Consider the following 26,454-nt stretch of genomic DNA (forward strand, 5'->3'; position numbering starts at 1 on the left):
AGTACAGGAGAAGAAGAGGCATCCGTCCGTCCGTCCATCCATCCATCCATCCACGGGGGGAGAGGGTTACATTGAACGGGAAGTGAAGGGGAGTTTAATATAATTTTATTTGTTTATGCTTTGTGCCTGCTCGGAGAAGTTGTAAAGCCCCCGGTGCCTCGTTGTTGTTGCTTGCCCCGCCGGCTATGGCGATGGCCATGGCGTGCACGCAGCTCCCAACTGCTGCACTGCCACTGTCTCACTCCTTGCTGCCTCTGACAAGCGTCTTCTTTGCTCGTGGAGAGCTCCGGACAAGGATTCCTTTGAATTCTGTAGCGCTTCTTATGGTTGCCTTGCGCTCTTTGTTGTAATCGGAGGGTGAGGGGAGGGGAGGGGAGTTTGTATTGGTGATATTGTGTGATCGCGTGCGGCGTGGCTAGGCGACGGGGGTTGGGGACAATGCGCATGGTTGTGGAGTTTGCGGTATGTGGAGATCGGCGGCTTTCGTTGCACCTGTGTGTGATTTTCTTAATTGGAGAGAAAGAGAGATGGGGACGAGTTCTGTTGCAGGACAGGGGATGATTTCATTTTATTATATTCCCGTGTGGTGACATCTGTGCCGCGTTTTCGTGGATTGTTCACTGAGGCGACGATTTCTGTGATGGCGCATCGCGGTGCTGGTAGTTGTCGTTTTGAGGTTTTGTGGCGAGTTTGAGGATGATTTCGTTTTTGTTTTTGTATCCCCCCCCCCCCCCCCGATAGTGATGTATTTGAAGCCCAACGTCCTTGATTGCTTGAAGAGACGGAGTTGTGATCACTTCGTTGTTAACGCATTGGGCTATTCTGGTTCTTGTTATTGAGAACATTAGTGGCTGCAGTCGTTTCGTAACGAATGCGACATTGCCTTGATTATCGTGCCTGTGTCTGATCAGGCCGGCCGGACATTTTTTTTGTCTTGATTACGACGCTTTTCCTTCTCTCCTCGTCTGAATCGGGAACCAGTCGTGTAGATTTGGGATTTTTCGCTCAGTCACGAGTTTAATATGCTTTCTTTACTACTTTGGATTTAAAATGCGTCTGTCTTGTCTCGTGTCGTTCAATTGATTGACGTGGAAACGAGTGTTCTGCAGTTCTGATGCTACTCCAGTTCCTTCCTGTTCATCGCATTAAATAGCTCCACTCTATTTCCCTCATTATCGCACTCCATCTAAGTGTCTTCGCACCCTGTATTGCCTTCTCATAGTACTCATTACATCTGATATATCAGTGTGGTGCCAACACCCCATAAACGACATCGGTAGTGTTTGGAAGAATATCCAGTTGTTTCCTTATTTCTTGCAAATTGGTGAGGGTAGTTTGAAAGCTTGCTCTGTTCCCTTTCTTAGAGAATCTGAAATTCCGAGGCGTACCGCATTTTCTGTCATCATCTGCTTCTTGTGCTGCCTCTATTTTGATCGCGTACAGAGGATACTTTGTGGGTTTAAGGAACAAGCTGAAGTTCATTAATGCCCGTTAATTCTGCAATGGGGTTTAGCCCTGGGAAGATGCAGGATTGCTTACCTGATCTTCTTCCCAGTCGTAAAAGGACAACCTATACGGAAAGGAAATTTGGTGTATCGACACTCTGATTAGGTCTAGAATGGACTGCAGTTCGTGGTTGTCGCGGTAGTATTGTTTAATTCCTCTAAGCCTGGAGTTAGAGCGTGTATAAAATGCGATACTTGGCCTGACACTCGGAGCTGACAGATTTCAATTTCCTTGGTTGATGTAGTGATGCTCCTGGGTACTCACAGTACTGGATGTGATTCTCAGGCGAGCGCACGGGATACCGTGTACGAGCCGGCTGGATCGGTTGCGTTCGGTTGAGAAAATTTCCTCACTGGGCTTTGATGTGGAAGTGGTACAGGAGTAGCTAAGTATTTTTTATTTCTTGAAGACGTTTTCACCGCGTTCATGTCCTGGATAGGCGCATTATGTAATAGTTTAATGTAAATTACTTCGAATATTCAAGAACCTAGGTCCTTCATTGGTTTCAAAATTGAATGATCTGTTTTGGAGGAGAACATGGCTCTGGAGACGGAGCCAATCTGCAGTGGGTTAGCGTCATCATCTATGGATGAACAGCTCACTATTAGCGATATAATGCACAAGGCAATTGCTGAGCGCACGTTTCCAGGTGGTGCTGTGGCGTTTGGTTCTTGTACTGTTCCATGCTACTATCAAGGTTGATCCTGCTTAATATTCCCTCAGATTATTGTTTCTAATTAAATCTCTTGAGATTTAGATTAGAAAATCTCGTAAAATGTTGTTATGGATGTGATATACGTACACCACCTCGATGTGAGTGATAATCTACTGATATTGTTCTTACATGGATGCATTTTGGATGACTGGCTGTTGGTGGTCAGCCTATGGAACGTACACCTTGTAAGTATTCATACCTCTACACCAAGAATTAAGGTAGGTTGGATTATGTTTAGTTTTTCTGCTCTGAAAACTTGTATCTATCTGACTGTCGCCTTGGGAAAGTTTCAGGTTTCTTGCGCGTTTGATATTACGTTTGTAAACTTATAACCGATATTCTGAGACATCTTAACGCCACCAACTGATCCATTATCTTCTACTCAAATAAATTTACGCTAGAACTCCAAACGTACAATGATGAGTTGTTGACCACAGATGGTCCTTACACTTTCTTTTTATGTAGTGAGTCCAGCAGCGCAGTTACTCCTGAATCACAATGGGATATGTCCTCCTTGACAAAGGTGAGATTGCCTGTTCACATCCGCTGTGTCTCACTTGCTCTACGTGCTTAGGGTTATAACAAGATAATGAATGTGCCTATTTCGATCGCTTTTTAAGTTGTCGCCTGGTTGACCTCTGATCTTCGTAATGACGTGATTATTAAGACTGTTTGGTAACAATATTTATTCATGGTTCATATATATAATCCACATGTGTAAATTCTTTTCGTTACTTAAGCTGAAAGTCGCGATTTCTGCAGATCATGGCTACCGTACCATCCATCATGATCTTATATGATCGAGGACAAATTGGTATGTCAGTTTTTTATCCTTCCTTGTAGGTGGATTGCCTTCTCGTCTTACTTCTTGATGGTTGTCTGGATTTATTGTAACACTTCGCGTTTTATACCGTATTGGTTGACGTATGAGAGAGCACTAGCTCGGCATGTTTTGTTGAAGTCTCGAAAGTGCAATTTTTGATTAGTATCTTGGCCTTTTTCTATCTAAAGATATCTTTGTTTGCTCATGATAGTAATTAGCATTGATTATCTGGTGGTACAGCATTGGAGGAGGTTGCATGTAAGTATCTACCAGAGTTTGGAAACAACGGGAAAGAGTTTATTACCATACGGCAATTGTTGACTCACACTGCTGGGCTGCGCGAGTTCTACCCTTTTTTCGACATGGGGTTGAGACAGAAAGACCATGTAATAATTTCTATGTTCCCTACTTCCTTATGATCTTTATATTCTTGTTTCGCTTGGTTAATTTAATACGTATGTTCCCACTTGGTGTTTTACATGATTTGTAGCTGAGCTTTAAACGGGAGCGTTGTGTGTTGAGAACAGACGCGGGCTTTAATAATGTTGCAAGGTATGAATAAGCTGGCTAAGAGGCACATGCTCGTTGATCATGGCACAGGTTTTGGAATATATTATGGAAGATAAGATATGGTATACGAAAGGCATGACGCGGTATAGTGATCTGTCCATGATTGTCCTTGGTTTGATTGTGGAGCGCATTGCCCGCATGCCCCTGGAGGTCTTTACTGCGAAGGAAATTTTTGAACCAGTAAGACAGATATTTCTTTGCACTTGTTTTTATAATTTAATTACTTTTTATGTTATTGAAGAAATATGACGTGGACGAAGTTTCTTCGAAAGGTGATGGAATTCGATCATGTGCCTCATGTAGTTTTGTTTGTGGTTGGATAGTTGGGTATGCGCAGTACATGTTTTCGGCCGATCAACAGGACGGACTTTAATCCGTTGGTGGTTCCTACTGAAGTCGATCGGATGCACCGCAATCGCCTGCTTTGGGGTGAAGGTAGTTGTCCTCTGGGTTCTTTCTGATATGCTTGAACGAATATTTTGTAAAAGCTATCAAAGGGTGTATAAATCTGCTCCCTCCTAGCTTCTGTTGACGTAAAGAATGTCATGAGACTGTTGCAGGATATTATGAGGTGGTGTTCATTAATTGTAAAAGGCATGCATATTTGAAGTCAATATGGGGCTATATCTATACATAGGTTTCACTTTTCTTATACAAGATTCAGAAAACATATTAATGAAGCTATTGATACAATTAGTATGGTCTTTTAAACGTCTACATCACATTTATTGCTGAAACTGCGATGATAAATAACTTTGCAGTCCATGACCCAAGCGCTTTTGTGCTTGGTGGAGTAGCGGGACACGCGGGTCTTTTCTCTACTATCATTGATGTCTGTCGGGTACTTCGATCACGCTACTTCTTCACCAGCCTATTTTCTATTTTATTGTACTTTCTGATGCCATTGCACTTTAAGACATTTTATTGTTGGTCTTCGTTTTCTCATCAAATGTTATACAATATTTTGATGAAAGGAATTATTTGCAGATCTTGTAGGCTTTATTTGAAACTTTAAGCGGTCTGTACTCAGTAGCTAAGCAATGTTGTAGGAAATCCCACTCATGTGTTTAAACCTGGGGTTCAGTTCGCACAGACAATGTTAGCTGGAGGAATGGATCAGACCACTAGTCGACGTCTCTTTAGAGAAAGTACTGTGCGCCTATTCACAACACCTGGGTTAAAGACTCCGAATAATCCTCGCCCTTTTGCTCTCGGGTAAGCCATCCGATTCATCTCTTGATCCTAAACACCAACTCTTGATGAATCTAGAAGTCTTCTGTCTGACTTGGTTGAGCCTACGGTGTATAGGCAAACACCAGAGTTAATATATTTCGCCTTGCCACTTGTTTGTGCACGTAATAGAGAATGCTACTAAAAGTATTCTTAGTAAAGTGCACCAAACTTTAGTAGTCCGATTGGCATTATTTAGACACCCGTGAGTAGTGGTCCGATGGTGTCCATGGCTTCTTAAGCAACTTGACTTCATGCGGTCTATTTACAATGTTCCTCTGGGTGTAATCAATGTTTTTGTATCAGGTGGGATGTAGCTGTGCGGCGATTCATGGATGGTTATACATCTGCTGGAAAATATTTAGGTTCTCGCACGTTTGGGCATACAGGTTTTACAGGTTGGTACACTTTCTTTCTAGTTGTTGCATCGAATAACCTTCCCCTTTTTCTTTTCTTTCTTGTTTTTTCGTTTTGTTTGTTTGTTTGTTTGTTTATTTATTTTTTCTGATTGAGATAAGGGATACAGTGTGCGAATATTGAAAGAGCAGGGTTGCAGGTCGGTAACCTTTCCTATAGAACTTATTTCTAGGACTATAGTTTCAACAATGTTAAAATCCATTGCGACTTCACTTTCTGACTTGGGAAATTTTACTCTATGTTTCGTGTAGGCACATCATTATGGATAGATCCTGATCGGAATCTTTTTGTAGCTCTATTGACAAATGCTGTTCATCCAACTGCGGTATAGCTTTCATTTCCCATGATTTGCTGTGCCTATCCATCTGATTATAATGGAATGATGAGTCTATTTAAACCGATTAGTGGATTCTGCCACTCTTTAATGGAATTTCATCCCACACATTAGGAAGGGGGAATAGGCCATTGACAATATGATTGGTGGGATATACACATCGCTAGAACAAATCGCAATGTTTTCTGTCTAAATTGTCAGGTCTTATGGATGCAGGTAGGCGGTTTTGGCTACAAAGTACGGGAAGTTCGGCCAATGATAGCCGATGCAGCCGTTCATGCAATGGGTGAACAAGCTATACCTCGAGAGTCATTAACATGGCATCTCGGAAGTACTATTATTTCTGAAGAAAGGAAGTTTCTGGCCCTCAGTCAAGCACAATCTAGCTTTCTGTCCACTGATGATGACTTGCTGCATTGGGCTCCACTGGAACATTCGACGCTATCTTCAGTGCAGGATGTGCAACTTCCGCTTCAACTCTCTGAGCCAATTGGGACTCGAAGCTCTAAGCAGATAGCTAAGGTAACGTTTGCTTCAGTGACCACCTCTATGGATATGTCCCAAAACATTTCAAATCAGACTGCAGAGAAGCATCATATCGAATGGAGAAGATTACTGCCCATCATTTGCGTTGCTCTCGTTGTAGGTGCCATAGCTTAATCCTCCAGATTTATAGATTGGCGAGCTTTACTGGCCGTCCTCTTGTCCCTTTTAGAGTAGATCTAGACTCTGAACTAGGTCCCGTCCCGGTGAAGGTGGAACACCACACTGCGTGAGAAGGGGCTGCTCATTCACTCATCAAATCCCTAGGAAGGGATTTTTTGGAAGTATTTAAGACCTTTTACGTGATGAAAGGCTGATTAGCTAAACGATTGATGAACTCATTCAGAGTAATTGCCAATTCTTGGTCACCAGCTGGGGGGTCTCCAATTCATGTTTTCTTATATGAGAATTCCAACAACGAAAATGCTGTAGAACAGAGAACGGTGGAGGCTTTGACATGAGTTGGAATACCTTCGTGAAGTAGAAATGAAAACACTAAATGAACTAATGCTACATCATTAACAGGCAAATCATATTGCCTTTGTGTTTTTTTCTATTTCTAAAACAAGATATCTGACACAATATCATTGCAATTCTTTCGTTCTCACTGAGCAACTAAGATAGAAACGAAATGACTCAAAGATGTGCATCAACATTCATTCTTATCAGATTCCACTGGTTCAATCGTCAAGTGGGTCATTTTCAATGAAGTTCAATCCCCATGATAGTTTTAGTTCTAACAATGTAATTAAAGATTCTTTGTCACCACTTCGACTTCTGTAAACAACAAAAGGGTGTGATGAGCATCGTGTATGAGAATAAATCATTATTTCTACACCTGACATATTCAATTTGTCGCGGTGAACCAAGGCTTTGAATCGAAATATGATCACTACGATTTCATGAATTCTTTTCAAAAACTTGCCACTCTAAGTTGCTAAATAACTCTCAAGTTGAGAATTAAATAGTCTCTCAACTGGAAAATTATCCAATTGTGTGTTTCATTACAGCGTTCAATTATGTCTTTGCAAATCAATCCAAAATACGTTTTGAAAATGATATTATGATTAAGAATACAAAGCCAGACTCTATTATGTGATTATTTTGAACAAAAAAGAAAAATAAAATCGAAGTTAGAATTTTTAAGATAAATAGAATTAATGTATTTTTTTATATTGTACTTTTCAATCTCATGAATACAAATAAACTACTCAGTTGCAAATTGAAAACTATATTTTTTTATTTTTAATATTTTTTGAAATATTTCTTTGAGCATGGACATATTATGAATGTAGACATTTTCCTATTCATCCATTTTTTTTCTTCCAAAAGATGACATATATATATATATATATATATAATGGAGATTTTGTAATCTAAATGTCTTTGTCAAAAAACATCAATCACAATACCTAATTGTGGATTGCATCTGTAAGTATTCTTAGATGTCCCACGTCATTATAGAAACTTTAAGAAGTTTTAACTTTTGAAATGATATCATAAAAATATTTTACCATTAGAAAACTTATCTCAGAAGTCTTATGGTGATTAGAAAGTTTTTTTCATAACCTTTTTATTAGCTAATAAATATTAAAATAAGATTGAGGTTATCTTTAATCTTTATTATAATTCTTTTTGTATTCTAATATTGGTTTAATATCCTCTAATTTTAAATACTAAAAATAAATATTAGATTATTTTTTATCTTTTAAATATATATTTTTTGTGGTCTTCTTAGTATTTTTTCAATTATACATTAAAATAAAAAGCGAATATAAAATTGACCCACCGTCAAGGCACTATGAACACTTGGATGCTTAAATACCCGAAGGCTATTTTGGCTGCCGCAAAATTGTGCTATTTTAATGAGGTTTCAATTTCATGTATTTGAGTATTGGCGCTCCAATAGCATGAAGTTGTTTAGAGTTTTTTTGCTTGAATTAACAATCCAAAATATCACTTAGGCTAGAAAATCCTCTATTGCAAAAGGAGAGAGGCTGCCTAAAAAGGGTCTTGGGGCAATTTTAAACTGTAAAGTCACATAGTGGGTCACTTTAAGATTTATGCAGATTAATTTAGTATTTCTCTAAAAATATTACTTTTCAAATATGTCCATCTAAAATTGTGTTTTTAACAATAAACAATTTAATTATAGCTTAAAATTTAATATTCTTATTTAATTAATTGATTTAATACCTATTTATTTTTTTATAGATAAAAAAATAATCAAATTCTAAAATTAAGTTACCTTGGAAAACTTCTAACTAATGCATACAAAGTAAAAGATTTAACCTTCTCAATTTAATAACAACTTTAGATATGCATGTCTTTGAAAGACACATATAGAAGTTTATTATAATACAAATTCCTCCACAGTAGACTTTGACTCTGTGATACTGCCCTCAAAAATTACAAATAAAATATCTGGCTGGATTTTATTTATATAATAATCTAAATAAAACTATTTATATGTTTTAAATTTTATTAGACAAAAATGAATGTATAGATGGAGATGTTTTTTATTTAAACATGACATACTATGAAGTATATATAACATGCAAAGTCAATTTATGTTAAAAAATATATTGATGTTGTAGATCTTTTATGTCTTTAGGAGAAATTTGGATCAAACTTAAATAAAGACTATTGTTTCATTGCATTATAGGATAATAAAATAGCAAGGCCTTAAGCCATATATATATATATATATAATCTTATTTAGACTTATAATTGGATTGAAATATTATTCCAAAGATTAAATATTAGATGAAGATTACTTTTTAGATAAATTTAATCTAAAAAAAGAATATAAGATTCTTATAGAGATACATAATCTCTATCTCTATTCAAATTATTCACTTTGATTGAATTAACTTAACAAGTTAAATTGATCTAATCAAATCAGATTAATGTAGCTAGTTAAATTGACTAAAATAATTGTATTGAAGTTGATATCCAATGGGATAAGGTATTGATAATTGGATAGGTTTTAGAACAAAAGTCTTAAAATATTATACTTTTTTTAGAAAATTAATAAAAAATTAAAAATGAATAGAAGAAATAGAGAGGAGAAAATATGAGAAGGTAGTAGTTATAGAAGCAACACAATTTAGTTAAGAAAGTTGATGCAAGGAGATCAAATTAACAGTTTTTGATGAGAATTTCTTATAAAGAGTTTCAAAAGATAAAGTACTTGACTGCAAAGTAAAGATCTATATTTCCAACACATTTTAATTTAAAGTTAGTAAAAGTCAAATACATCAAGTAATCCTTGTTTTGTCATGAATAGAACAAAACAGTTATTAAATTGACAATCTAATGTAAAATACTTCATTCCTAGACTTATTATATCTTTGTACATTGTGTGTTGAGTTGAAATCTGATTTTAAAGAGTTTAGAAGTAGTATGGGTTGATGTTTCCACTAGTTGTAGAATAATTAAACAGCGATAGTTCCAGAGAACTGATCAGCGGACACATTGAAGACAGACAAATCTGAGGAGCTTTGCAATCAGCCCACCATTTTTAGAAATACCCATTACTGATAATCAGGTTCTACGTTCTGTTCATCTCAGTGACTTGTGTGCCCTGCGACGCAGTCCATGTTCTCAGTTGCTACCGACTGATAGAACAAGACAAAGTAGATTTGCGGTAAGCAAGGGGCAGTGCGAACAAATAAGGAGGCAAGAGTATGCAGAGAGAGGTTGAAGCACAGCAACTCTGTGCCAGATCGAGCTGTCAACTGTCATTTAATGTAACTGATTCTCTTTGGCAATCAGCAATATCAATTATAGACAGATCCCACAAACTACACAGGACCGAAACAGTGCATACATCTAACTTCACCACTAGTGGGCATGCGGAACCGCTGCTGTCTATCCTCAATCACGACTACATAGTGCTGAAAGTGGGCTACGGTGCCGATGTGGGTGAGACGATTTACATATGAGCAGAGAAGACTATTTATTCAAAGAGAGAGAGAGACAGGAATTAACATCACCGTCGACACAGAATTCGAGAGGAGGAAGGCACTGCCAGGCACTGGTCATCACCATGCATGCATTGCTTGGGTGTGAAGATTGGAAAACAAGACTTGAAAGAGGTTCTGGCTAAACACAACCTGACCTGCTCTCTGCGAGACCAAAACACACCTTTCGCTACCATTGCCTTGTTTGCCCATTTCTACACTACCACTACCTTGTGTCGTTTTTGTTTCGAATATGGAGATAGTTTGTGTTGCTTTAGATGTTTTTTTCTTTTGGAGAAATCTTTTATACATGTTGGTTGATTCTCTAGTTCATGACATAAATATGAGATTTTGGTTCACCTTTTGTTCGTTCATCTTTTCATGATTTATTTATTTATTTATTTATTTTTCTTCTTTCTTTCACAAGAAAAACTTAATTTTTTATATTATGTAGGTTTTATTTTAAAAATTCAACAAGTTTACAAGTTTTTATTGATAATGTGCAATTTGTAAAAAAATAGGTGTATTGGTTGAGTTTTTTGTTTTCAAAAATCATATTTTTAAATAAAAAATTAATATTATTATAGTTTGTATATAAATATATATTTTATATACATAAATTAATAGTATAGTTATTTTAATATTTTTTTAAAAAGTAGTTTAAAACTTAAACATCTTTTTTATAGATGTATGTTAATTACTATGATATATAAAAGTTGATTCTAAAATTTATTGCCATTTTTAATTGATGTGAGAACTTCTTAACTAGATAAGAAAATTAAATTGATGGCAATCTATCTACCATCTTGAAGAACATCTACTAGTATCATTAATTTTGGTTGTTCTATTCTTCTCTATCACTTCTGTGCTCTACATTGTAATTTGTATTCTCAATTTCTAACCAAGTAGTAAAACCAAATAAGATAGATGAGAAATAAATTGAGAGAAGTAGAAGGGGGGGGTAAATAAACAAAGATATAAGAACATACAAAGAGAGTATTTTGCTTATTTTTTAAAATTATAAAACATAACTTGTTATCTTTTGAGGTTATTCAAAGTGCCTAATTTTCTAAATTTAATTCAACATCAATTTTCTCAATTTCTTAAAAACTCAACCAATACACTTATTTTTAAAGTCAATTTTCTAAAGATAAAACTTTTATTTTTATAATTTATTTTAAATGATATTTGATACACTTCTATATATTTCAAGTCCTAATCAATGAGTGTACTGTAAAAAAAAATCAATTTAAATTTCAAATATAAATGACATAATAATAAATTTTCTTATGCAATTAATTTTAATGATGCATCTCAACAAGAAAAGAATAAGTATATCTATATATATATATATATATATATATACATATTTTTTTTAATTATCTTGTAATTTACACAAAGATAATAATCTCTCTTTTCAAAGAGCTATAATCTAATTATCTCTTGTAAGATGTTACCTTGGAAATGATAAAAATAAATAAATAAATAAAAAAAAATCTTGTTTTCAAAATTTTTAACTTCTTTCATAGTGAATTGATAGATAGATTGCCATTAATTTAATTTTTGATAGATTGATAGATGATAGATAGATTGCCATCAATTTCATTTTAATTCACCAATTTGGAACTTGATTTGTTTCTTTCTCTTGATTTAAGTTGTTTACTTTTCTTAACATTTACTTTATTCTTGACAAAAAATATCTTGATCTATTATGATTCTATTGTTGTTTGTATCTTATTAGAAGTTTTGTTCTTTTGCCAAAAAAATCTATGGCTTTATATTTGTATTTTTGCATTTTAATTGATTATTATAATAAAAGCATATTTAATTTGGTGTGATGTTTCTAAACCAAATTTGCATATAATTAGTAATTTAATATAATTAACATGACTCTTTTCTTTTCTTTTCTTTTTCTTCTTTTATTATTATTTTTTTGCTTCTATTTTTTTTTTTATCTTTTTAAAAATTAAGGGTGATAAAAAATCTTGGTACTAGTAGATTGGAGTTTTCTTGTCATTCCTTCAAATCCTAACCAGTGTTGATTGCCACTTATAAGAATATTTTTAGATATTTGTCTAAAAAGCCTTCAAAGGTGATTACTAGAAATTTAAGTGATTAATTGAGTTCAACTATTTGCTAATCCTAAATAGCTTTTCTGTGTAAATTAGCACCTCATAGACATACACATACTAGACATGCTTCTATATGGTAATAACATATTAAAAAAAAAATCAATATTTCATCAAATCCAAATTTTAGATAGATGTATTGTTTACCTGGGTTTTTGCTTGATATTGAAATGTCATGAATACTTTCAGCTAGCTGAACACTTTATTGACTAAATCGATGTGAAGGTGGTTTTGTACTCATATAACACAGTTATTATATGAGTCGTTAAGTATTCCATCTAAGCATACACCAAACCTTTGTCAGTTCAATTAAGAAATGCTAATTCAACATTTTGAATACCCGTCCTGTACACAGAAGTGCATACAGGATTACCCAAAACAAAGATGCGCAAATGAGCCTTCCGTCTTTTCGGTAAAACCAAAACGCCTCTACAATGTGTGCTTATAATCACAGATCATTGAAAATTCTGTCAAATTAATATCTGAAGACACAACCGGAAGAATGTGTACATAGTCCAAGCCACACACATTCAGCACTAGAAATATTGTTGATTACACAAACCTCCAAACAGAAAAATCTGTTTTGCTAAATCCAAGTTCAAAAAATAAAACAATCACAATGAATTTATATTGCAGTGAATATATTAGTACAATACCAGTTAAACGCAACCATTGCCATCAGCCACACCCTAAAACCCTGGACATCACTTGCGGCGCGGTTTGGTAGACATCGAGATGCGTTCCTCTCTTCCATACTGCATAATAAATTCAGGATCCGGGCTGAAAATGACCGATATTATACAACCATATTTTTAAGTTTGACACAAACATACTATGTTCATGAGCTTGAATATTAGCTGAGAAGAGAATACTCAGTAACATCTGATAAGAAAACACCTGTGTTACACAAAATGGTGATGCGCTGCACTTACACGCTGACAATACATCAAATGCAACCCACTTTCAAGCAGCTCAACATATTCCACATTCATGAAAAACAATTTATAAAAACGTTTTACAAGTTTCAGTTGCAATGTGAGAGAGCTCATGTGTCAGATCATCATCTGCGGCACAGTTGCAGGCATTGTCACAGCAGACCTGAACGCCGCAAAGGTGAGCAGGCGAGCTAGGTGTTTGACCTTCGAAAAACAATGGTGGGACAGGAACGAGACGAAGCAGGTGCATCGTGAAGATACTTTCATGATATGAGCCCAGTGTCCATTTCATCATAAAAATTCCTTTACAAAGCTAGAGCTGGGTGCAAAACAAAACATGCCAGATCCTCAAACCCAAACGTATAGTAACAGCGATGAATGCGAGAGTCCATCTAGCGGGGTCAGCTGGTGATGATCTGGTCTAGTTGCTCTGATCTAATCAGGCGGGGCATGTCGAGAGCGGCGCACCGCAGAGTTTCTCGTTGCCGGGGCGGAATGCAGACTCCGGCAAGGCACTCAATCCCGAAGGAAGCTTTCCTGTGAGGTGATTGCCACCCAAGTGAAGCTCCACGTTAGCGAGCTTCCCATACTGCACGGGGATGTTGCCAGAGTGGGCGTTGTTGGAGAAGTCCAGCACCTTGAGGTAGGGCAACAGGGTGGGCCACACGGGCAGGCCCGTAGTAATCTTGTAGTTGGAGTGGACTCGCACCTCCTGTAGCGTGTTGTTGAGCGCTGACCCCAGACACGCCGGCCCCACGTTGGGCAGGTGGCTCTCCGAAACCTCCAGGACGCGTAGCTTTTTGAGCTTGCAGAGATCCGAAGGTAGACCGATGTTATATTTGGTGTTCTGGAGGATGAGGACTTCCAGAGAGTTGGCGAACAGGCCGATGTCGTTGCCCAGAGCACCTCCGGCGGCGTTCGCGTTACCTAGGAATCCGTTGCGGACCACAATCTCGCGCAGAGGGAGGTTGGCGAATTTCCTGACAGGAAGAGGCGCGTTCCATATGATCCAGTTGGTGTGCAGGACCTGGAGCTGATACAAATGGGACAGAGCTTCTCCTGCCTTGAAGCTTGCCTCCGGGTCACTCCAGATGAGGAGGCTCGGCGCTCCAGGGCCCCCGCGGCTGGGTGCGCCGAAGTCCAAGTTAATGCCGGTAACTCCTGACCCGCTACACTGAACCCCCTGTAATGACATGGAACGGAGTCAGTTGGTAACAATATCATAGACGGAGAGCGAGGGAGACAACGAAAACCCTGAACCCCAGGCAAGTGAGCCTCTCCGAAGGGGAATATTGAAGTACTTACCTTCCAGCTGCAGCAATTACCACCAGTCCATGACGCGAAATCGTTTCGAGGGTCAGAAAAAAAGGACTTGAATTTGAGCAATGCATCACTCTCAGCAGGGCTGCACTGGGCCATTGCCGAGTGTGCGAGTGAAGCCATCAAGACACAGGCCAGCGCCCAGACGGAACCACCTCGGGTTCCTTGGGCTCGCATTTCCATCGCCATATTCTTTAGAAGCCCTGGGATGTGAAAGACGCTACATACTGTCAGTTGGAACCAACAAGGACCAGAACAAGCCATGCGAACTTGTGATACAGTGAGGATAAGAATAAACTTCGAAACATAAGTCACTTATCATTGCAGTGCATTCTCAGTCACCATACCTGCACACAAAGCACGACGAACCATCCACACAGACCAAAGCCTACAAGCTCTACAGAAGCTTGTACTGTTCCTTTTCCGCAATGAACACCTCGATGATCACGACTACAGCAGAAAGAGCTACTCAACAAGACAACGATGACCCAGACTGGTGATCGTTGGTTGTCGAGACCAGACGCTGAAGGCTCTAAATGTAGCCTTCTAAAAGTACTCTCAGGACGGTGACGACTCACCGCAGCATGAGGCGATCGAGTGAAAGTGTTGATCGACTCTCACAGTCAACAGTTGACAGCTTCATGAAGCAGGGTAACGGCGGATAAGTATTTTGTCATGTCAGCTCGCTGGCGAACTGACTTGCCGTCCAAGGATGTATAATTGTCTTCAAGTTATCGCAGTATTTCGAGCTGAGTATGTGCCGAAGGGTGTAGAAAAATTGCGTAAGTAGGTGAGTTCACCGATCTGACTGCAAAATCTGGTGACACCTGAACAAGCAGATCATGCCATTGCTCTCACACATGTGTACTAGATGGCGCACTAATGAGAAACCACGACATTCGAGGTTACCAAGCGCCATGCTCTGTCACTGCTCTGTACATTTTCCCCAAGTAATTAGTAGTATCTGGGTGGGGTTTTGATGGGGTTATTCACTATATCATCTGATACTTGTCCTGAAAGCAGGTTATTAACCCTGAAGACACTGAATGAATACCTCTTTTTCCTTTTTTTTCCTTTTCTTTCTTTTCTGTTTTGCACAAAAGGAATAACCCAAATGGCAAGTGTCGAAGTCTTCGGTACTCTACGTGGTGCACAGCATAATCATATACACTCACGTGAGACCAATAGTAAACAAGGAAATATAGTCCTGCAAACTCCACATGCTTCCCGCCTCTTACAGCTGAATGACCAGCTGGACAGACTACGGCAAACACCATTTAATACTGAACTCCAACAAAGGGGCTGCACTTGACAATGTCTTACACGTCACCATTAAATCACAGGTAAAATTCAAAGAGAAAAGACTGCCGTAGGGGTCTAAGGTATTAGAGCAAGTGCATCACAAGATAGTTCCCAGGAGATTGCACGCCATTATTTTCAAATTTTCAAAGCCTCAGGAGGAGGAAATCAGCCAGAGGAATAATTGAAAAAAGACTATCTGGCAGAGCATGGGCTTGTTGTAGTCTAAAGGCTTATCCTCAGTATGTCCTTATGCCGATGCCATCCTTTGCGCCCATCTCTGCATCGTGCACTGTAAGGCTACCATTTCAATTTGGTGCAGTTTCTGGAAAGGTCACCCTGCAGACCACAGAATCAGTTGGTACGGTAGACCAGATAGGATTCATATATGTTATGTTTGTTCTACAGAATACCTGCAGGAAAGTTACCGTGCTGTTAGTCTACGCACCTGAGAAACATTTGATGGTTTGCTCAACAAAGAGTTGTCACCATATCGCTTCAGGTTCAAAATATCACTGGAGTTGGCAACTCTAAAATTGCAGGTAAACATACAGCATAGCGGGGTTTCGGTCCTCGGACTGATGGATAGCTTCTTCCCAACGCCTCTTCTGCGTCCCTCAGATAAGTCTGTTGCAAAGATGGCATTAAAAAACGAATCCCGGACATAGGTCTCACTCCGCACTCTCGATAAGAACCCGTGTTTCATGTCCACTAATAACTTCGTTAGATAATGTGTCGAAAATCCAACAGATCTCTTTTTAACCCATCACGACTCACTTTTATTTCGTCCGAAACTCATTTAAGGAACGGGATCATGCGAACTGAACTAGAGGGGGGGAGGTATGCCACAGCAGACACGAGCGGAGTCAAGTCTCTGGACCCCCACAATTGGCTTCGTGGAGTCCATCTTACGAAGTATTAAGCGAGTATTGATGTCCAGTTTATTGTACAAGTGTTGGGGTTCACCTACATGGTATCCACCGACATGTTCTGAAATAGGTTATTCCATACAAACAAGTGAACTTCGTTGACCCTAATCGTCACGGTTTGCGAAGATGTTGGAGCTATAATAACTGCAAGACGACGAGATTTGTTATCCCACGAGTGAGAGTGATGCGCTTAGCGAAACTCTTGTCCAGAAAATGAAATCGAAAAACCAAATGAATGTCATTTTGCATGGCGGATGCGGGTAGTTGTCGATAAGATTCTGCAGCGGGGTACTGATCCTGAACTGCAGCACGAGCAATAAAAAAATGCCAAGGTTTGCTTCAGGAAACCTCACGCGCCTTCAACAATGCGTGCCTCAGACAGTGTGTTCATAGCCCCGAATTCTCACGTCTGGGGATCGCAAACGAGCTCAGGTCGTCAGTCAATTTTTAAAGCTCTCGTGGATTTGAAGCATCGTCAATCTTGTCTTCCAGCACAGGTTCTACGGTCCTCTCAAACAGCTCTTGGGCATTCCCTGCTGGCTCACTCGTGTGGTCACCTCCAAACCAAAGAGTCACCTCCAATGCTAGTTCACACAACACACTGTCCTCACTTCGAAGTGTGTGACATCTCAACTTGTTCGTGCATGAGCAGGTCATAACACGGATCGCATCCGTAATAAATCACACAGAGTATTGCACCTTCGTTACATAGATCGAAGAAATCACTGGCACATTCTCTAGCACAGTTTCCAATTCAGAGGTTCAGGTTATCGATCTCGTGCATGAGATGAAAGCTCGGTAGTGTGACCGCTTTAGTGTCCTCTGAAGTTTGCATAAATCAAGTCAGGGTCTTAGATTTCTAGGATGGTTACTACCGACTTGGTGGACAGACTTCCTATGCACTTCGGTGTGGGCAGGAACATGCATTTGTACTCCGAATGAAGTGAGCGCCCTAGTTCTATAACTTTCAGTAAGTGCAACAATAAGCCGCATGATAGACAGAAAGACAGACAAAGAGGGACAGCCAGTTTCGATGCCCACAATGGGCAATAACAAGGAATCAATCTAGTGCAGACCTGAATCACCACAGCAATACTCTGTCTTATCAGTTTTGCACAAAACAGCACCACATGTCCCCTCAAGCTTAATCTCCTGCATTTTGTAAATACATTCTACTATATATATATATATATATATGTATATTTATTTGTATTTTTGATGTAAATTCCAACCATCGATGGAATTTGTGGTGGCAATAGCAATACCCTATATATACACACATATACACACTAAAAAGAAGAGTTTGAAGTAAGAGATGCATGTATTTTTGATGTAAATAAAAATCACTATTACTATTTAATATTTTTTATATATAAATATTTTTTTACAAAGAAAATGAAAATTTTATTTATGTTATGTTTTAGTATTTTGAAAAAGATGAAAAAATCTATTAATTAAATTTTTTAAAACTCTTAATTAGTCATTATATAATTCTATTCTATCAACTTATACATGTTAATAGAATTTTTAATAGCTCCTATAATGTCTTTTATATGTAAATCAAGTAAATTAGTTGAAGTAATTTTTAATATGGACTAGTTAAAGAATTTTTTTATTTTATTTTTCATTTTTTAAATTTTTTTATATAATTATTTATCTATTTTTAAATTTATAATCTTTTTATTAAAATTTTTTAGAAGATAAGTCATTTTTACTTACCTTCTTGTAAGTTTTATATTTTGTAACTTTTGTATTGCTAGTAAGAATAGTTATTGTTAATGTTGCAATTATGTATTTTTATAAAATAAAACATGTTTCTTAAGATTGTATTTAATTTATTCAAGATTAAAATCTAACCAAAACAAAAAGAAATATTGAACCTTTACTTACATCTTTGCTACAACAGAATGCACAATTTAGTTGTTTTACTATTCTTTATGAACTCAAAGAACAACTCGAACTTGAAGACCAATCTCAGCAAACTTCAAACTTGAATCTTTCAACTTGGCTTTCAAAAGAAATCTATCAACTATAACGATTCTATTGCCAAACATGCCAAAAAAAAGAATATTGAGCAACTTAGCAACAACATAGAAATTATGAATTAGAACACAAGATTATTGAAGATAAGGTTGAATGGGCTATTGCCACATTGAAGATAAGAGCTCTGATTTTAAAGAACATCTAGCACCAAAAACTCAATTTCAATCCAATTAAACTCTTCAATAATAAAAGTTTTTCAATGAGAAGCTTTGAAAAAGGAAAGAAGTGACTATGGTTGAGCAATATATCCAATATAATACGTGGATTGTATACAGTATTTGAGTTACCTAAGTCCAAAAAAATGAGTGGCAATTGATTTTTATTAATACACTTCATTGAGAGAAGTCACTGGATTTTATATAAAAGTATAAAGATTAGGCCAAGGAGTAGATTGTTGTCAGCACTTAGTTGCCTAATTCAAATTTCAACAGCACTTATTCTACAAATTATGCAAATGCTATCAATCTTTCATCCACCAACAAACCGATTCCCTTTAACAATCCACTCAATTGGTAGTCTTGCAATTGTAGTTGTGGAACTTACAATACGACTAAGCAAAATCAGTCTGCTCTTATTTTACTTTTTGGTAGTCTCTGCTGCGGATTTACAAGTCTGTTGTTATTAAAGAAAAACGTCTTTACATGAGAATCAACAAAAGAATTAACACTACAAAAGCAAGGTCAAAGCCAAGTCTTGGTGATGAGGAAACAAAGCTAATTTGTAAAACAAATTGCCATTAGATTGCCAAAATTTTCTCTTATTTATCTAAGGCAAAGTTGATCACATTGCCTTAGATTGCTCCAACACACTTTTGTGTGTTAAATGCAAAAGTTGCAAAACAATTGGTACTTTCTCATGCCAAACTTGCATCTATTTCTTCTTTTTGTCCTTCTTGTGCATTCATCTCCACAAATGGAGAAACTATCTAAAGTTTTAACTACTAATTAATTTGTCATTGTGGATGTTATTGTATATTTGCTTGTATTGATAGTTTCAACAAAGTTGGTTGTTGTTGTTGTATTCTAGGAAGGATGTAAGCAGAGTTTGTAATTGGATTTTTCACTAAATTGTAATTTGAATTTAGATAAATATAATTAAAATTAAAAGTCAAGACTTGAGTTATAATAAAGTTTTGGAATAGATGCAATGTTGAATGTAAAGTATGCAATAACATGTTTTATACAAAAAAATGTACAATATTAGAATTTTATTTTTTTAATTTTTAAAAAAGAAATATGTAAAATCTGTTTTAAAAACAGAAAATATTGCATCAATTGTTTGCTAGTTAGAATCTCCAAGAGTATGTTATAATTTTATCAATTCATATTTTCAGTATACTTAATATTATGAGATTTGCACAAAATATCAGAAAAATCTTATCAAGATTTTTTGGAGTCAATTACAATAAAATTATTAAAAGAATATACATTCCCAATATATATATATACATATATATATATATACATGCATATACACACACATGCTCTTAAGATAAATAAGAGACAGCAACAAATCAACATCAATGTAGCACATTAAGAAAAAAATAATTAAGAAAATGGATCAGAAGAAGTCTATTAATAGATCATATAAGCATAAATGAATACCTTTACTTTCATTTGTTAAATAGGTGTGCCTATTTTATCCATCTCACTGTGAAGTACCTTTACTTTCATTTGTTAAATAGGTGTGCCTATTTTATCCACCTCACTGTGAAGTAGTCAACTTCTATCAAGTATTAAAGAAAATGTTCTATACTTAATGAATAAATCTGTAATGAATTGCACCCAAGCTAATTAGAATACACTACCTTCTCATACTAACTAAGTACCTACATTCCAACATACCATCCCACCTATCTTCAAAGCAAAACCCTCAGTCTCGTTGTCAAAAAAGCATGGTCCGCCTGGTATCCATTCATAATCCTGTGTGAGATATTTCCCTTTACACATCAATAGAAAGTCACAATGGTACTCGCAGTTGCAATGTGGTTAGCTAGAAGGGAGTCTGATCGGACCCATTTGCAATTGTCTTTGTTCTGTCAAGGTCCTCCACAAATCCTGCCTCTGGACGCATGGACTCAATAAATACCACTCTCATGCAGAGGTACCTCTTCATCTGCCAACCTCCTTGTCTCCAGCACTCTCAAACTCTTGTGCTTCTCTTCGACATGCCTTGCTTTGCATAATAATAACATCATTAATTACTGCATGTACGATGTATGCTCCGTTTCACCTGCACTTCGTTGGAATGGGTACCACCTGCCGTTTGTACTCTTCCATCCGAGGTGTCTTCACTGGAAGCCCCGGAACTTTCACTGCTAGGACGCGCTTGATAAACTCATATGAAGCGAAAAAAAGTGCCCCCTGGGTGATGTATATCAATATCCGCGGTACTAGTCCCCTGCAAGTGTGCAAAATCTTAAGTAAATCAAGGAGGACACTTTCCACTTCAATGCCCCCCTCAGTTTATGGCCAGAGCGCACTGCTGAGACTAATATACCTATTCCTGAAACATAGCAATCATGTACAACCAAAACATACGAATGGTCGACGCCAAAAATAAAGGCCGCACCCATTTCAGTCCATCTCGTATCTAAAAAACCTAGAGTTGCAACAAAATCGCATGCAACTCACCGGTACAATCCAGCTACACCCTCTGTAGTGACAATGCTCTGGAAAGCGTGAATAACCCCAGTGTATTGCTGAGCTGTCCCAGGGATCTGTCCACCCAACACCAGATAAGTCAAGTCGATCATATCCTATTCGTCACATCCTGAAGCTTCAGCACCCACGCTACCATGTGCTCGACAAAGAACAAATGCTCACAGAATCCCCTTCCATGGAACACTCACGAATTCCAAAACAAGCAATGCGGGCAGTACTAGTCACTCCAGAACCAGCTCAAAACCTGCGTTTGCAGCCGAGTCTTGACAACATCGAAAGGAGTACTGAATAAAGCAGCAGTCGACCCAGCAGCACCGCCGACAACCAGCTGCACAAAAATCAGCGGATCAGAACAAGACAGACACGTCCTCACATCATGCCCTTTATTACACATCCACAAACCCAGTTACAGTTCGTGCTCTTTCTCTCATTCCAATCTACAAACGCCTCATGATCATTCCACGCCTGCCGGCACTCCACCAAGACTCCATACTATGCCTAATCAGCCCAGAGGTGACAAAGTAACAATGTCGTGTAATTCACCATCAAGTCAGCTACTATACAACGAAATCAACACCCGACGCAACCTACCGCTTGTGGTGTGCTCAAAGGGGTGTCACGAGGCTGGTCTCGTTGAATCCAGCGCTTCAGCCCCTCATATGTGTAGAACTGTGCGATCACCACACCACACGCCATCACACTTCAGAACCTCCACACACTACCAATCCAAAGTCGCGACTACCATGCAAAGAAAACCACCAGGGGCAACCCCTAGATTCAACAACAAAAAAGCAACCAACATTGCATTCGACAAGGAGATAGTTGCATACCTTGACCACAGATTGCGGTACATTGCGACAAAGCACTGCTCCCCAACCCTTGTACAGCGTCGGCAACCCTCCCTGTTGCACTATCGAAGTGAGCGCTTGCCTGAGTTATTCCACAACAACTGCTCAACACCAGTAAGTCGGATTCGTCACACTGCAGGCAAAATGCGGACCGAGGGATGCTGGAAAAAGCTTGAGGGCAATCCTCACGTGGCAGAAAATCTGCACCACGCTTCGTGTAAACTACGTGCTAGTAAACGACGAGACCAAGCCCATCGCCCCGATTTCTTTCAAATTTGAAACATCCGGATATTGAACCGTACCAGCTATTTGTATACAACCCGTGCACTTGCATCCGCTGTTTCACAAAGTCACTCGGTGTGTACACGAAGGAGGTGGCCACACTTGCACATCCCCCAGCAACGCAATGCGCCAGTGCGGACATATCCTGTTTGCATTCAATTGACATGAAGGTTCATAACCATCAACGGCGTCCCCTCCTTACCAAGAAAAATCCCATCAAAATCTTAACACACCTCACCCCGGACAACCATGACACCACATTGCGAGATCGGAAGCTTCAGAACACACTTCACATATTCCAACGGAAGCTTCAGAACACACTTCACATATTCCAACGGAAGCTTCAGAACACACTTCACATATTCCAACGTCCGTGAAGCCGTACCTCTGGAATGTGGCGGAGGAGACCAGCTTTGACGGTTTCATAAGTGAGCGTGTAGATAGCTGAGATTGGAGCCGACGCAATCAAATTGCTTCCAAGACCTCGGTACAAACCTCCCAAACCTGCAAATAAGACGTCCTCACTCGAGCAAGATCCAAGGAGAGGAGAAGGATCTACGTAAAAAATCCTAGAAACTTAATTACTGTGAAGTTGACGACACTGGATAAGCGTACAGGCATGGACTATAAAAGGTTTACCTCTTTCAGAGATAACAGCGGACATAATGGGAAGGAGTTTGCGGTTGCCACCAGCTCGCGCTTGCACGAGCGTCTTCAAAGTATCAACAGGATGCAAGCAAAGGCTCACGACCCCACCTGCCATGGCTCCAGCGCCTGCGTTTTGCGCCACCCGAGGGCTCCATTTCGTCACATTACGGTTCGCCATTGCAGCACTTGTGGCTGTTTAGACAAGCCCGTTGCACTCTACTGCCACTGCAGGGATTGAGCTCCAAAACGCAACCAGTCGTGTCGCTTAAGTGCAGTGAGCAATTGTTGCTGGATTTCACAACAGCCACTAATTCACTCACGCAAACTGTGTTTTCCGGGATTCTTTGGCGGCAAACGACTCTTGGGTCAGCTCATTTATCGTATGAGGGAAGGTTCAGCACTATTTGTGGAATGCTAAGCATCGAACTAGTGCGACTCTGTCGCGTTTTGACCATTCACTAGCGTAAGAGCGCCATCTTGGCACATGTTCTATAGCCATGTAAGCCCGCGTTGAATGTGATTCGCTGAGGCTTCATAGCAACGTGACTGGTGCTGTGGAATCTGGAGCTCACCACTGTGCTGTGGAATCTGGAGCTCACCACTGTGCTGTGAAATCTGGAGCTCACCACTGTGCTGTGACAGCTCCGAAGGTATCACAGGATAACAAGTACATTAAATGTGCCTCTTTTTCTGTATAAAACTGATGTTTAATGAGAAAGCGAGTCACATGACTTGCATGGGAAGACATTTTTGTTTTTTGCGTTTTGCTTTTTTGTGTTCTGTTTTTAAATTGATGTGTTCAGCTACTACCACTGGAGTTTAAGATGTGCCTTAGGTAATTTGAATATTTAAAGTATTGAAAATCTAGTGTTGATGAGGTGAGGTAACGTATTAACAAATTTTTAAAAAATAAATGTAGATATCCATGGTTACTTGGAAAGATGGGTGTATTGTGTTGTAAATAATTAGCACAAATCACTTTGTAAGAAGAATTTCTGTTGTGGGGAGAATTCCCCCGTGAACTGTGAAATGATGTATGATTGTTTGCATTGGGTTATAAAAAATAAAAATAAAAATAAATCATTTATGGCACATTATTGTAGAATAAAGGAAAAAAAAGAAAAAAAAGAAGATAATTTAATCTAATGATTCCAACTTATACTTTCAATTTATTGTTATGCAAATTCTGTACCAACTAGCTCCTTCCAAGTTGTATTTTAAATTCTTGTGTTACTCCTCAAACATTTCTAAAATGCATCCTTATTCATCTTGTGGAAGTTTAAAAACAACCAAAAATACAAAAATGATGATTTATGGAATTGTTTGACTTTGATTGCAATTATTCTTCTTTACAAAATAGATATATTTGAAATAATTTTTATTTTAGTATAAATAATAAAAGATGAATTGTATAGAGTTATGTACTTACCAAAATGCATATGACTTTGTGCAGTTAGAATATCATTGTAAGATAATTTAAATGTAGAGTGTTTTAATAAAAACATTAAAGATATCAAATTTGTTGCATATAAAATAAGTATGATTTTGAAATTATTGATTGTTATCTAACTATAAAAACTATATATATATATATATATGATTTTTTATTAAAATAAAAATTTCATAAATTAAAAGATTTGCATTTGAGGTAACAAATTTCTAGAAACAATTCAAGTAACAAGTAGTCCACTTAGTGGGCAGTTTGGATCATCTAACTTTGGAAGGGGTGTAGTTTTCAAAACTCAAATTTTGAATTGCTGCTATTTTGTGTTGCTGGAGTCTCTTAAATTTTAATTGTAGATATTAGAATATGGAGGAAATCGTAGAAATTTTACAATGAAAGTTGTGTTGAAGAAATCTGTTTTTTATAATTAACCAATTTAATTATTATTTTATTAATTAACTAATTAATATATTTTTATTTATCATTTAATTATTTTATTCTTTGATATGTCATTGTTATCAGTTTTTTATTTTAAGTGCTACAGAAATCCTTTAGCCGCTCTGTGTGCACTGCGTACTCTAAACACACGTCAGTTGTTGCTTTCGTTGTCTTCTGCTTCGACATGGTTGTGTAAAGACGTGTTCCTCTATTGCAGTGAATCAGGAATCTTCCCCTTGATTGTGAGTTTTTCTACCACAAACATAAACCAAACTAGGGAAGATGATAAGAAAATAAAACAAATCAAAATAATATTTATGAACTATATAATCATATCCTTTGAGAAGATGAACAAAAATATGAGCTCGTTGAAGCTGTGATCCTATGAATGTTTTTATTTTTTTTAGTTTCATCATCCTCTGATGATCCAGAGTTTGGACCAAGTGCTGATACTTTGGTTGTGCGAATTAAATAATGCCAGGCATGTTCTGAGATTTTTTTAAAGAAATGAGAATTTTAACATCGCAAGCCTTGGAAAGTATTGACTTTGCTACACAATGTGTTGGTTTCTCTAGTGAAAAGACAAACCAAAGACATCAATTTTATTATTTTTTAAAATAAAAAAGCCTCTTTTAATATTAAATTATTTCTATTCAATTTATAATTTGTAATTTTTATTATTTACTATGTTAAAGATACAAAAATTATACATATATATTAAAGTACATACTTCTTTATAAAAAAATTTGTAGGCTTACTATAGGTTTAAACATAGTAGAATATAAAACTTACATACATATAAACTTGCACATGATCCAAGGTTGGAGGCGGATTTGCAACACTCTTCTGTGCAAATTATTTTACTCTTAGATCATAAAATCTAAACATTATATTTATTCTTCATATTTGTGTTCAAAGGATATAACATGATCTATTAGTATTGATATTTAAAAACAAAATATAAGAAAATTTTAGATACTCCAATGCATAGGATCTAAATATCTAAGATATTGTTTTGAAGCAATTAATACCAATCACCTTTTTCAAAATGTACTCCATGAATAACATTGTTTAATGAAAATGGTAGAAAGTGTGTAGGTTTTAATATGGAATGTGTTATGGATTTGGCTAGGTACGAAGAATTTTTCGATACTAAATCTAGTGAGGAAGAAAGGTACTATAATTCTCATAATAAATTAACTAGAAACAATTCCAATGATAGTCAACACTAAATGCATGTTTAAGTGGACTACAAAAATTTGAGAGGGTGCTTGGTATCAATTGGCTACAACATGCTAGAAGGGGAATGTTTAATAATGTGGATTATACTCTAGCATTGGTGTCTTCTTCTTAGCTATATGTGCATGCTTCAA

At 37.4% G+C, this 26,454-nt stretch overlaps 3 protein-coding genes across 8 annotated transcripts; 1 reads left to right on the forward strand and 2 right to left on the reverse strand.

The window, feature by feature from the left end:
* The first annotated feature begins 109 nt into the window (after positions 1 to 109).
* Positions 110 to 6,506, forward strand: LOC112274301 (uncharacterized). Of its 5 annotated transcripts, none has more exons than XM_090245609.1 (13): positions 110 to 462; positions 1,751 to 2,203; positions 2,388 to 2,439; positions 2,687 to 2,744; positions 2,984 to 3,035; positions 3,285 to 3,430; positions 3,645 to 3,794; positions 3,938 to 4,049; positions 4,376 to 4,455; positions 4,699 to 4,829; positions 5,151 to 5,242; positions 5,513 to 5,586; positions 5,812 to 6,506. In XM_090245609.1, the coding sequence occupies exons 4-13, from the start codon at positions 2,727 to 2,729 to the stop codon at positions 6,253 to 6,255; spliced, it is 1,299 nt and encodes a 432-aa protein (XP_090101735.1). In that variant the 5' UTR covers positions 110 to 462; positions 1,751 to 2,203; positions 2,388 to 2,439; positions 2,687 to 2,726; the 3' UTR covers positions 6,256 to 6,506. The 5 variants fall into 5 exon arrangements, with proteins under 5 accessions (XP_090101735.1, XP_024359429.1, XP_073385930.1 ...); XM_024503661.3 differs by having other exon boundaries at positions 2,388 to 2,406; XM_090245608.1 differs by having other exon boundaries at positions 183 to 462; positions 1,792 to 2,203; positions 2,388 to 2,406.
* Positions 6,507 to 13,414: 6,908 nt separating this feature from the next.
* LOC112273894 (uncharacterized) lies at positions 13,415 to 15,244 on the reverse strand. Of its 2 annotated transcripts, none has more exons than XM_024502923.2 (3): positions 15,066 to 15,244; positions 14,473 to 14,690; positions 13,415 to 14,350 (listed from the first exon to the last, which is right to left on the reverse strand). In XM_024502923.2, exons 2-3 carry the CDS (start codon positions 14,674 to 14,676, stop codon positions 13,607 to 13,609), a joined length of 948 nt encoding a protein of 315 aa, XP_024358691.1. In that variant the 5' UTR covers positions 14,677 to 14,690; positions 15,066 to 15,244; the 3' UTR covers positions 13,415 to 13,606. The 2 variants fall into 2 exon arrangements, with proteins under 2 accessions (XP_024358691.1, XP_024358690.1); XM_024502922.3 differs by lacking the exon at positions 15,066 to 15,244 and adding an exon at positions 14,835 to 15,000.
* A 5,101-nt stretch (positions 15,245 to 20,345) lies between these two features.
* On the reverse strand, positions 20,346 to 23,927 carry LOC112274540 (S-adenosylmethionine carrier 1, chloroplastic/mitochondrial). The gene is made up of 8 exons (XM_024504186.3): positions 23,191 to 23,927; positions 22,937 to 23,055; positions 22,572 to 22,696; positions 22,252 to 22,351; positions 22,013 to 22,090; positions 21,666 to 21,749; positions 21,392 to 21,477; positions 20,346 to 21,158 (listed from the first exon to the last, which is right to left on the reverse strand). Exons 1-8 carry the CDS (start codon positions 23,375 to 23,377, stop codon positions 20,987 to 20,989), a joined length of 951 nt encoding a protein of 316 aa, XP_024359954.1. The 5' UTR covers positions 23,378 to 23,927; the 3' UTR covers positions 20,346 to 20,986.
* Positions 23,928 to 26,454: the final 2,527 nt, after the last annotated feature.

The sequence above is a fragment of the Physcomitrium patens genome, chromosome 21 (assembly GCF_059467195.1).
Source record: "Physcomitrium patens ecotype Gransden chromosome 21, ASM5946719v1, whole genome shotgun sequence".
Taxonomy (NCBI): domain Eukaryota; kingdom Viridiplantae; phylum Streptophyta; class Bryopsida; order Funariales; family Funariaceae; genus Physcomitrium; species Physcomitrium patens.

Bases quoted from the DNA above. Each gene is read 5' to 3' on its own strand.
- LOC112274301 (XM_024503661.3), top strand. From the start codon at position 2,044: ATGGCTCTGGAGACGGAGCCAATCTGCAGTGGGTTAGCGTCATCATCT. The intron at 3,036-3,284 runs GTATGTCAGTTT...CTGGTGGTACAG, and splicing joins ATATGATCGAGGACAAATTG to CATTGGAGGAGGTTGCATGT. The intron at 5,243-5,512 runs GTTGGTACACTT...TGTTTCGTGTAG, and splicing joins TGGGCATACAGGTTTTACAG to GCACATCATTATGGATAGAT.
- LOC112273894 (XM_024502922.3), bottom strand. From the start codon at position 14,859: ATGGTTCGTCGTGCTTTGTGTGCAG. The intron at 14,691-14,834 runs GTATGGTGACTG...TTCACATCCCAG, and splicing joins TCGTCGTGCTTTGTGTGCAG to GGCTTCTAAAGAATATGGCG. The intron at 14,351-14,472 runs GTAAGTACTTCA...ATGTCATTACAG, and splicing joins GTAATTGCTGCAGCTGGAAG to GGGGTTCAGTGTAGCGGGTC.
- LOC112274540 (XM_024504186.3), bottom strand. From the start codon at position 23,377: ATGGCGAACCGTAATGTGACGAAATGGAGCCCTCGGGTGGCGCAAAAC. The intron at 22,091-22,251 runs GTATGCAACTAT...GTGATCGCACAG, and splicing joins TACCGCAATCTGTGGTCAAG to TTCTACACATATGAGGGGCT. The intron at 21,750-22,012 runs GTAGGTTGCGTC...ATTTTTGTGCAG, and splicing joins CTTTGAGCACACCACAAGCG to CTGGTTGTCGGCGGTGCTGC.